Source organism: Halichoeres trimaculatus, unplaced genomic scaffold, assembly GCF_033239565.1.
Source record: "Halichoeres trimaculatus isolate MK-OKI-2021-1 unplaced genomic scaffold, fHalTri1.1 fHalTri1_scaffold_2, whole genome shotgun sequence".
Lineage (NCBI taxonomy): Eukaryota > Metazoa > Chordata > Actinopteri > Labriformes > Labridae > Halichoeres > Halichoeres trimaculatus.
In genome coordinates, this window is record NW_027437180.1 from 16,148,596 (window position 1) to 16,160,275 (window position 11,680).

Genomic DNA, 11,680 nt, shown 5'->3' on the forward strand with positions numbered 1-11,680 from the left:
CCGCAGTGTGCTGGTGGGTGAGTTAGTGTGTGGCCGCTGAGTTCTTGACCTAAGCTAACCCATAAGGCTAGCTGTTAGCACTGAAGCTAAATCTGTGCAGCAGACTTAGCACTCACACACATTCATACCTACGCACGTACAGTGAGTTCAAATGAGCTGCTGCTCTGAAAACAGTATATTTTATTCATGTGTTCAACTCTATATCGTGAAGTTGTGAACATAAAAGTTGATTGCTCAGCTAAGCTAACAGGCTAGCCGGCTGAAGCTGTCAAGGACTTTTGAACGGAGGTCTCTTGAGGTGAAGTCACTCAAGCTAATTTAGACAGGTTAAAGCTTGGGTGTATAATATAGTAAATCAACGATCTGAATGGATGCAAGTACATATTTTACTCAAATAATTAATGTATAATTATGAAATTCAAATGTTATAACTCACCGCTCTGTCGCTATTTGGCCTTCTGAACCAGAACAGCGGACGGATTACGGAACGCACCTTGCGTGAGCCGGAAGTTACACTGCGTGATGACGACATCAACGTCACCGGCAGCATAGGCTGTAAAAAAAAAAAAAAAACATTTACAGTCTATGGCCGGCAGTCGCATTCTGAGAAGATAAACTGGAAAAGCAGTAAAATGAAAAAAATTCAGAAAGCCCCTTGACTATGGTTACACGACCAAATAGGTTTATTTGTGAATTTTCACCGTTCACAGCTTCTCACCTGCTATGTTTTATAAAAGCCTCTGAGCACAAAAATCTCTGAGCACAAAATAACATCCCTTGAAGTGAGTCCTGGTGTTTTTATTGCATGTAATTTAAATACTTCGTAGTGTTTACAGCAATTAAAGCAGCATATGTCTCTAGCATGGTATCAACATATTACCTGAGAGCTCAAATTCTAATGTTCACCCATGTTTTCTGCAACTCAAACAAAAGGTTCTCCTGTGAATGTACAATAGACCTGCTCACTTTATTTTACAGCACGTCCAAATTTGCTGGATAGGGTTGATATCCAGACTTGAGGGGGTGATTCCATTATTTTAAAGGAAATAACATTATCTCCTTGTGATGGCTCTACCCTATGTTAAATAGAGCCTTATGTATATACCTACCTACATTGACATATACAAAAAGAGAAAGAGATAGATGAAAAAGGAGGATTGGTTTATGGATAGATGGAACACATTCAGACACACAAACACACACAGTCAGTGGAGTGTGTGATTTCCAATTAAGCTGTTTTGATGATCAAACAGAATCAGTCTCCAGTAAACTCTTGGTGACTGCAGCTTGGCTGAGACTGACAGTAAGCCGTGACTTTATGTTTTTAAGATATATACTGTTTAATATTAAACAGTAAGACTTTTATACTGTTACAGTTAGTCATCACTTTATATATTATAGTTGAATAAAATGAATGAAAATCGAGAAGAATAAAAACCTATCCTTGTATTGGTAGGCTGTGACAGTAAGTTATCACTTTATATGCAATTGTTGTGTAAATTGTTTATCATTTAATTTTTGAAATGTTAAACATCACTTTATATATTTAAATTATTTGTATTGGTAAATATTTACTGTTAGACTGAGATTGTAACAGTAAGCCATAACATTTTACAGTATAATTTTATATACTGTTTATAAATATACTGTAAGAATGAGACTGTGACACTAAGTCATAACTTTATACATCTTAATTATAATTACTGTTTAAATTCTATGCTGTCAGATTGAGACTGTCTGTCGCGACATTCTGGTTTAACGACACAACACAGACCTGATGGTTAATTGATGGTGGTGTTCCTCTCTGGTAGTGAGCAGCTCAGTGAATGTGACTGTGCAGGTGGAGCGTCCGTGGCCAGTGGCAGAGAAATGGCTGCTGGTGGTGGTGCTGGGTGTGGAGATGGTGATAGGGGCTCTGGGTAACACTCTGGTCCTGGTGGTCAAAGTCCTGGTAAGGTTTATTTATTTACTTATTTGTTTGTTTGTTTTGTTTTGTTTAGGTTTTTTTTTTTATTTTTTTTTTTTGGGGGGGGGGTCACATGATGTTCTCACATCTTTACAGTTTGATCACATCTCTGCTTCTATTGTTCAATTTCAGTGCAGAGGTCAGTTCTGCTGTCGGTACTGGCTGCCCCTCTTCAGCCTCACTATGTCTGATTTTGGTATGAATAATGAGTGCATTAAATTAATATTTCTATATCTATTCAGTGTTCAGCCATCCATTAATAAGCATGATGTTAACTGACGCAGCAGCACAGGTTAATCCCAGGTGGTCTCTGTCTCTCTCTGTCTGAAGGTTGCTCAGTCCTCATTATCTCCGGGTCCTTCTTTGCTATGTTGACAGGAGGTCAAGGGTCACCATGGTGTGAGATTGTCAGCTTACTAAAGTTTGCCTTCATCTCCTCCTCTATAGGGAGCATAGGTATCCTCATCTTCATCACCTCTCTTCTTTTCTGCTCCTCTTATTTCTCATGTAGTCACAGATAACTTAACAGGCAGTAATATAAGTTAAATCATCTGACAGTTAAAATTATGTAAGTGTGTTTGCTGAGTTTGTTCAGTCTAATGTCAGTGACAAAAACAAAGGTAGAAAAAATCTTTATATCAATCCGTCAGTGAAACTCAGATGTTTTTTATTCATTGTTTGTTTGTGTCTTCGCTCAGCTGTCTTGTCTATCCAGCGGTTGATTGGCCCAGCATCCACAGCAGGTGCTGTGTTTGGTGTCATGGTGACAGTATGTTTGGCCTCCTGGTTGACAGGTGTGGTGTTTGGGAGTGTACCTGTGGTCTACAACTGGATAAAGTGTGTTACCAGTCTGCAGCTCCAGAAAAGCCCTAATGTCTCTAACCTGTCTCCCTTCAGATCTTCTTTCTTAATCTGTCTTCCTCATGTCTTGTTTTTGGATCCGTTTCGCGTGTGATTAGTTACTGAAAGTCTCCCTCATGTCTTTGTAGTCAGTCTTCCTTGTGTTTGATTTTACAATCTGTTTTCCCTCTGCCCTTTGTCTATATTCTGTCTTCATCTTGTCTCAATCTTCAAACAGTCTCTTTTATGTCTTCACTTCAGTCTGTCTAATGTCTTTGCCTTTTGTTCTCCCTCTTGCCTTTGTCTGTGATCTGCCTCACCCATGTTTTTGTATATGATCGCTCTTCCTCAAGTAGTTGTCTTGAATATGTCTCCTTAATGTATTCTCTCTCCTCATTTTTTTGTCTTTATTCCTTCTTTATGACCTTGTTACCATATCCTTATGTCCTTGTTTCATGTCTTCATCCTTGTTTCCTCTGCACCTCCTGTCCCCTTCCCCTTGTCTCATCTTGACCCCTGTCTCCTCAGGTATGACCCAGCAGAGATGTTGTGTGCTGTGTTTTGGGAGAACAGCTACTCAGACATGTCGGTCTACATCCTGTGTGCATTCTCTGTCTGCATCTTTGTCCCCTTCATCATCATCATCATTTGCTCTCTGCTGAGTATCTGCAGCTGTGGATACACCTGCAGCAGGTAAATCAACCTTGAATATGTTCACATAGAGGACAGTTGAGTCTTTACCTTCTGCAGGTTTCTTTTTAGTGTATTAGTGTCAGGGTGACCTTAATGCAGACAACAACAACAACAACAACAACAACAACACATTCAGGCTCATGTCAGACAAACATGCTAACATGTCTCTCTTGCCTTTGAAGTTACCCAGGTGCAGATGTGTGACCTCTTCGATCAATCAATCAATTTTTATTTGTGTAGCGCGAAATCATAACAAATGTTATCTCAAGACACTTTACAAAAACATTTACAGGTCTAGACCCGTAAATGTTAATAAAATATTATTAGCAGAAACCCAACATCAAGACAAGATAAGGAGTCTTATCTTATCTTAATCTACCATGATTACAGGACTTTGTTTGTCTTGTGTTGTTACTTGTGTTTCAGTGATGAAGAGTCAGACCTGTCTGATGTCACTCCTCTGCTGGTAGCTTCATATGTGTTCTGTTACACCCCGTTTGTGGTCTCTGAGGTATAAACATAAACATTACATTACCTAAGAAAAGAAACCACACATGGAAACACACACACACCAACACTGTCTGTCTGTCAAACAGCTGATCCTGCTGGGTCGGATGGATCTGTCACCTGCACCTGATTGGTTGAGGACTTTGTCATCAGTGATGTCATACCTGGACTGTGGACTAAACCCTTTGATCTATTGCACCAACCAGGACTACAGAGAGGCGGGCCTTTCTCTGCTCTGGACCAGTAGGAAGCCACTGTCAGAGCCAGTTCTGACAGCCATCAACAAGCATGACCTTTGAATCTTCAGATGTTATAAAAATTTAAAAACATTCATTATCATCGTAAGTTGACAAAAGGGGCTACACCTTAGCATTAGTTAGCATCATAGTTAATATTGTTTGTAAGATATCAATGTTCTTTAGCTTTTGTTCATTTGATCATTCATAGGCATTTGGGCTGAAACGTAATTGTACCCCCCCCCCCCCCCCCCCCCCAAAAAAAAAAAAAAAGAAACCCCAAAACATTAAGTATAACACATCACCAACATTTCAGTAGAAACAATAGCGAAGTATCATAAACATTGGGGCTCTCACGTGTGCATTCAATATCATCTTATGTACACATTTTTGCTGTAACATTTGCTTTTGTTAGGTTAGAACCAGTGGTAATCATGAGGGGAATAGATATTAGCATTCATTAGCATCATTTGTAAACATTGGGGATCAAACATTAGCAAAGTAATACAGCTTAATATTTGGGCTTTATCATTTACATTTGTTAGCATCACTGGTAACAACTGGGGTTAAAACCTGAGCGTTAGCATCACAGGTAAACATTGGAGCTGTATCTGCCTGTTATCACTATTCTAATTCCAAGGTTTATTGTGCCCATCTATTCATTTGTTTGTTTTTTTAAACAAAACACCTTGAAAACATAGCATGACAGAAGTTTATTGATAGAGCATTTGTTCATCCAACACATATAAGTTTGAAGACAAGAGAAAATTGAACTTTCTAAAATAAAGCCCCCTTTAATAAAAGTGCACAACACTAGCTTTACTGTGTGACCTGCTATAAAATATGCATTGAACTTATTGTGCAAATACAAATGTTAATGTTGTGTTATATGTGTGCATTCTATGGGGTTTTTATGTCTATGCCATTGGATAAGTATTATCAGAGGACCAACGTTGGGCAAGTTGCTCCCAAAAGATGATGCTGCATAATATATATTAGTAGTTACTGTCATTTAAAAGTAATTAGTTACATTATTACTGTCTTTGAATTGTAATGCATTACACTTTTTGAGTTGCTTTGATCAAAATAACCACAGGTATATAACTAACAATCTAAAAAACTAAAATAACAGCTGATTATATATCCAGTGACAGGGGAAATGGTCTAAAGGGTGTAGAAAGTGAAGACACAAATGTAAAAAGTGCCCACTGTAAGCTTTTTGTGTAACACAATGACAGTAATGCAGCATTAATTATCTAGTGCTGAGTTACTATCCAATACACACACACACACACACACACACACACACACACACACACACACACACACACACACACACACACACACACACACACACACACACACAGCCCTAATTTCATCAGCCTATGTGCTGTGTCTAAGTCATATAGAAATGGTTCACACAATATCCTACTTGGTGCATGTATGCTTGCCAAGTGGGGATTCATGGGATTCAGCTCTGAGTGTTGGTGGAGAAGTGGCTCATCATTGGTTACAGATAATGCTTCACACACATACTTATGTTTTCATCATTGTTGTTTTGCTTTTTCAGGAAAAAAAATAGTCAAGAAATTTAAAAATAAATTTAAAAAGATTATTATTATTATTATTAATAATAATAATAATAATAATAATAATAATAATAATAATAATAATAATAATAATAATAGAAATAATGATTATAATAATAATAATAAATGCTCGACAAATTTTGACAACTAGTTGGACGTGTTTGTATGTAATTACTCATGTAATGAAAGGACTATTAGTTTTATAGGGAATGAATACCCAGAATTCACAAGTAGAGTTTTAATTTAATTTAATTTATTTTGTTTGTTTTTTGTTTTTGTTTTTGTTTTGTTTTGTTTGTTTTTTTAATTGGCGTGAAATTAGCAAATGATAATGTTATAAAACAACAGAGAAGTGTATGAAAGCAATCGTTGCAAAAAAAGCATCTGTAATTTTCTAAAATGAATGGGAAACTGCGACCATGATATGCACAAATGACTAAATTTTGTGGAGGTTGAACAAACAGCTTTGAGAATTTTGATTAATTCAGTGGGAAATGGACCAAAATGACCAAGAAAAATCTGTCAACCAGCGCTTATGGGGGGGATAGATGAACCTACTCATTCACCCCGCTGGGGGGCGCTCGTGTAACCCTGTGAAAGTTAGTACGGTAACTCCTTTCTTTTTTATTTTGAGTCCCGTCATCCCTCCGTGTCTACCTGGGACTCCCTTGGATTTAAGGTGTATTTTGTTTTTTGTTTGAACGGTACTTTTACAGGATGTCTGCCCGATCCGCGCGGACAGCTTTCAGCGGGGTTTGGCTGCTCCTCTGCGGGCTGGCGAGCTCTGTTTGGGGGGAAAAAGTGTTGGAAAGCCACTCCGGGTCCGGGATGATCCAGGACATCCGGACCGCCCTCACTGAGCTGGCTGAGGAGGGTAGGGCTTACCTGGGTAGAGTTGCCGGAGAGCAGACGGTGGTGTCTGTGCAGAAGGTGAGATGTTCGGACGGAAAGTTTGAATAGAGTTCAGGTAAGTGGTGAATTGGTGAGGAGGGGCAGAGCAGAGACTGGGTACTTAAGGGACACAGAGACACGGGCTGTGGATCAGCTCTGACCAGTTTGGATGATAATGAGATCAGAATATGAAATCACGAATTCTGGACCAGTCAGCATTTTAATGGCATACGGGGATTTTGATGTAGTCAGGGTCCGTAAAAGACAGTATGCAACGTCACTTCCTGTTTCCATTCATAAGTTCCACGCTGTCTTTCTGATCTAGTTACGAGTTAAACCTGTCTCCACAAGAGACCGTTCTCGTTAATTTAGAGCTCTTGTCGAGTTTGAACTTGTCTGGGTGATTTAGGGACACACACACGCATTTAAATATGCAAACACAGGTGAGTTGTCTGTTGCACTGTGGAAACAATTAATGAAATTTACCTATCATTGTGTTCAGGTTCAAATTCGAAGTCAAAAAACTATCACCAAGGGGCAATTAAAGGCACGTAGAGCAGTAAACTCAGATGACAACAAACAGACAGTATCACAAATCAAATTTTAATTCGTCTACTGTTTAAAATGCCTAAATTCTAAATCTAAGAAAATAAAAAAAAAAGTTGAAAACAATTAGTTAGCTAATGGAATACTATAAATCTGAGATACTAAATATTAAAATGCCATTAAATACTAAATAACTTGAGTATTGAAGATCAGCATGATGGGTGCAAAATAGCTAGAAGTATTGTGCAGAGAGGATTATTAAATGCTGACAGAGGTAGGTTTATAATAGGTGCAAATGGTATTCACACATAAGTATAAGAGCAGCGAGGAGTGCATTATAAGTGTTTTGAACTGAGGAGCAGCACAGCTCTTATGTTATTTACATTTTAAATAGTGTCATTATTTTTGAACTGGGATGTCACTACAAAGTGACACATAAATTTTCTTTTTTTAATTTTGATGATTATGGCTTACAGTTAATGAACACCCATAATTCAGTATTTCATGAAATTATGATATTACATAAGACCTTGAAGGGGATGTTTAATACAGAAATGCTGGCCTTCTGGAAAGCATGTCAGGTTTCATGTGACTTCAAGCAACACTTCAGAAACCAACTTTAAGATGCGCCTGAGAGTGAGATTCAAGGGCTTTTTATTACACTATGTACCAAGGAGTATTCTAGCCATCCGTGCCCTTTAATTTGTAACTTTATCCTTCTTATTTTAAACCTTTTTTAATGAATTTATGACTTTATCCTCTCAACTTTAAAAATTTACTTACATTAATTTCTGACTTTGTTATCCAAAACCTTTTTTTCATTGTCATGTAATCTTCAGTTTTAGCTTTCTGTAACAACAGTAAAGCCAAAATTACCACATTGACATCTTTCTACTTACATGTAGAGTTGCAGAGCTCAAGCTGAATTAAATCTGCACAGAGCATAATTTCATTAAATTATTCAAGTGAAATAAGCGTTTTTATTGTTACATTAGGTTACAGTAACCATCTGACATTTATTATAATCCTAACCCTTGGAAAAATAAAGTTGGTAACATAAATTCCCTGTGATCAGGAACAGCTTTTTTTCTTTGGCATGTTCAACTTTGAGTAAGCTTCAGTGCTCTTACATGACAGAAGGGGACTCTGTTTAGTCAGAAGAGGCTGTGGATAATATGGCGAGCATATAGATTTGGGAAATACTTGTTTGTGATTTCCAGCAGAGTTTAGTGAAGGTGCTCAGAGGTAAGTGAAACTCCAAACATAGAAATATCCAATTAGTTCTGCCTGTCAGCAGAAAGTCCAGAGATTTTCATCTGACCATTTTTTTTGCTCACTGACTAAATAGAGCTGAACAGCCAGTTGATGGCGCAACAGTCAACGAGAAAGCAACCGCAAAAAAAAAAAAAACTCACGTGACTAAAAGCCATGGATATGTACTCTATTCTTTGTTCAAGGTCTTTTTGCATGAATTACTGCATCAGTGTTGTGTGTAATAGAGGCCATCAGCCTATAGCTCTGCATAGGTGTTATGGACGCCCAGGTTGCTTTTTGTAGCCTTCAGCTTGTCTGAGTATCTGGGTCTTTTGTCTCTCTCATCTTCATCTTGACAGTACCTCATCAATTCTCAGGCTCAGGTGAGTTTGCTGACTCACTAAGCTCAGAAATATCATGGTTAGCTTGTGTCCAACTTTAAGTACTTTTGGCGGAGTGGGCAGATGTCAAGTCCAGAAAATGAAATCAACATCTTCATACAGCTTTTTAGCAAAGAAGCATGATGTAGAATTGACCAACAGCAGTAGACGACCATCACTGACTGTGGAAACTTAACTCGGCTTCAACCCACCTGGATTTTGTGCTATACTCTGAATCTTCCAGATTCTTCAGCCACATTTCCACCAAGTAGTTCAGTTCTGTTTGTCTTTGTACAGCACGCATTTTGTGGGGTTTCCATCGACTAATCCAAGGACAGGTCCCCAAATTACCAACCCATGCCGTCCCACTTTTTAGTACCTTTCTATCAGGGTGCTAGACATACTGATCCAACCCCAGAAGGTGGAGCTAGAAACACTGCAGGCTGTTGATTGGTTGAAAGAATCACCACTTATGTAACGACAGCAGCTGCCATATTTTTCCTGGTGGCACACAGTCATCTCCGAAACAAAGCTTGATTGGTCTTTGTAACTAAGAGCCACATGCCAATCACAAGAAGACAAATTACTGGATGTCTTCCATCTTAGCTCTTTGTTTACTGTGTTGAGTTTTTCTCCTTTGCTGGATTTACACAATTACCTAACTAACATGGCTATCAGGATTCAGCTTAGCCTACCAAGGAGGGAATGGTTGGCTGTGGAAATGCAAACAGGATCAGGCTTCACTGATCCAACCCGTACCAAACCGTACTGATCCAAACCGGAAGGACCGCTTGGTGGAAATGGGGCATAAAAGTAACAATCTTGTTTGAGTCAGGGACACAAACAAGAACTTTCACTAGACACACTTTGATCCATCAAGGATTATGTTACAGCCTGTTTACCTGCTGCAGGATGAGGGGACCTGCTGCACAAGTTCAGAAAGGCTCTTGAGTCCATGAGGTCCTCAAAAGTGATCAGAACTCCACTTTACCTTTATCTAATCAACAAGGTCTTTAAGCTGTTTCTTCTTACCCACAGGCCTTCTCTCAGGTTCTCGGCGTAGTTGCAGGAAGTTTCGCTGGTGGCCTGAATGTTCTCTTAAAGTACATTTCAAACCTCCTGGAGACAGCTGGAGTCCATGGTAAACACACACACACACACACACACACACACACACACACACACACACACACACACACACACACACACACACACACTAATACTGATCCATTTATCTGCTGTCTACATTTGATCAGTGAACGTCCCCGTGGACAGAGTCACACCTGATGGTCTGATCTTTGTGGCAAAGTGGGTTGTCCTTGCTCTGATTGGCTACTGGCTGCTGTCCCTCATTCTTCGATTGGTTGCCTCTACTCTAAGGCGGACTCTCTGGCTGCTGAAATTGGCTATGGCTGTGGGCTGTTTCGGACTCATCTTAAGTGACCACGAGGCGAGCTCAGAGACCACCGCCATGCGATTGGCTGTGTTGGTATTTGTCTGTGTCTTATTGGGTGTGGGGTCGGGGCGCGGCTCCAGCGCAGCCGATAAAACTGCTCATCTGGAGCAGCAGGTGAAGACTCTGGAGAGGAGGCTCAGAGAGATGGAGAAGAGGAGGAGGAAAGAGGAGTGAGGGGTGTGGTTTTCTGTGGGGTTATCTCTGACAGAAATCATCAAAACAATCTAATTATAAATCAAAATAATGCACAGATTCCATCAGATTAATTAATACAGCCATGATTAAATTACCCCAGATTGAGTCCTATTAAAACATATTAATTTTCTGATAAATAATAAAACTACATCAGAATTATAAAAAGATTAAAAATCTTATGTCATAAAAAAATCAGATAAAACTACTAAAAATTCAGATTAATTTAGATTTATTATCACATTAAATTAGTATTAAATAAAGATAAATATATGAATTTTACTCAATTAATAGTTACATGAATAATCATATAATTGATAGATTAAATTATGTTAATAATCAGAATTAATCAGACTGAATCACATTTTAATCAGAGTAATAATACAATCTAAAGACAGATAAATAATCAGATTAATGATAAAACAAAAAAAAAATATTAGTGATCAGATCAACAACTGAATTATAATCAGATCATATTTAGATTAGCTTTTTAATTTTAGGAAAATGTTTTTCTGTCTTTCGCACAAATGTTTCTCTGAATGAATCAGTCTGTGATAATCTGAGAACTGCAGTGTGGGTGTTTTGATCTCATATCTGTATGTTAATCTATGTGACTGTGTGTATGTTGATCTCTGTTTGTCAATCTGTAGTCTGTGCATGGTAATCTGTTTACTGTGTAATCTGTAATCTGCAGACGTTTTGAGTCCTTTCTTTAAACTGTGTTATTTTTACAGTCTTCATAGGAAACTTGTGTTTGAAGAACTTTATACCAAAGGTTGTTTTTGTGTTTGAATATTTTTGTTTTGTTCAATTAAACCTTTTTCTCAGGTATGAAGGTGTGGTTCTGATTCTTTGTTCTGTTTTTTAAAAAAAAATTACGGTGGCTGGTAGGAGTCAAACAATTTGCAAAAGCAATAACATGAATGCAAAAGTCACAGCAAAATGCAAGTACAGCCACAACTGAATATAAGAGGACAGTTATCCTGACGGACATAAATGCTAAAATAATTGATTCATAAAGCTAAATAAATGATGACATATTTTTCCTGTAAATAAAGACATTTAAGTACTATAAAAGATATAACAACACCCCTAAGAAACTATGTTTATCAAAAATGAAGTTAAGAAAG

General features: G+C 38.1%; 3 protein-coding genes across 4 annotated transcripts in view; 2 read left to right on the plus strand and 1 right to left on the minus strand.

The window, feature by feature from the left end:
• The window catches only part of ndufs8a (NADH:ubiquinone oxidoreductase core subunit S8a), an 85,158-nt gene extending 84,621 nt beyond the window's left edge, over positions 1-537 (minus strand). For both annotated transcript variants that reach the window (XM_074697434.1, XM_074697425.1), the window contains exon 1: positions 437-537. The gene's annotated coding sequence lies outside the window, so the exon portion shown is untranslated. The remainder of the gene's footprint in view (positions 1-436) is intronic.
• Positions 368-4,305, plus strand: LOC141786655 (pinopsin). The gene is made up of 8 exons (XM_074665217.1): positions 368-377; positions 1,812-1,951; positions 2,099-2,162; positions 2,297-2,422; positions 2,665-2,803; positions 3,335-3,499; positions 3,926-4,010; positions 4,096-4,305. The coding sequence occupies exons 1-8, from the start codon at positions 368-370 to the stop codon at positions 4,303-4,305; spliced, it is 939 nt and encodes a 312-aa protein (XP_074521318.1).
• A 2,140-nt stretch (positions 4,306-6,445) lies between these two features.
• tmem109 (transmembrane protein 109) lies at positions 6,446-10,711 on the plus strand. The gene is made up of 3 exons (XM_074697411.1): positions 6,446-6,761; positions 9,941-10,043; positions 10,159-10,711. Exons 1-3 carry the CDS (start codon positions 6,549-6,551, stop codon positions 10,530-10,532), a joined length of 690 nt encoding a protein of 229 aa, XP_074553512.1. The 5' UTR covers positions 6,446-6,548; the 3' UTR covers positions 10,533-10,711.
• Positions 10,712-11,680: the final 969 nt, after the last annotated feature.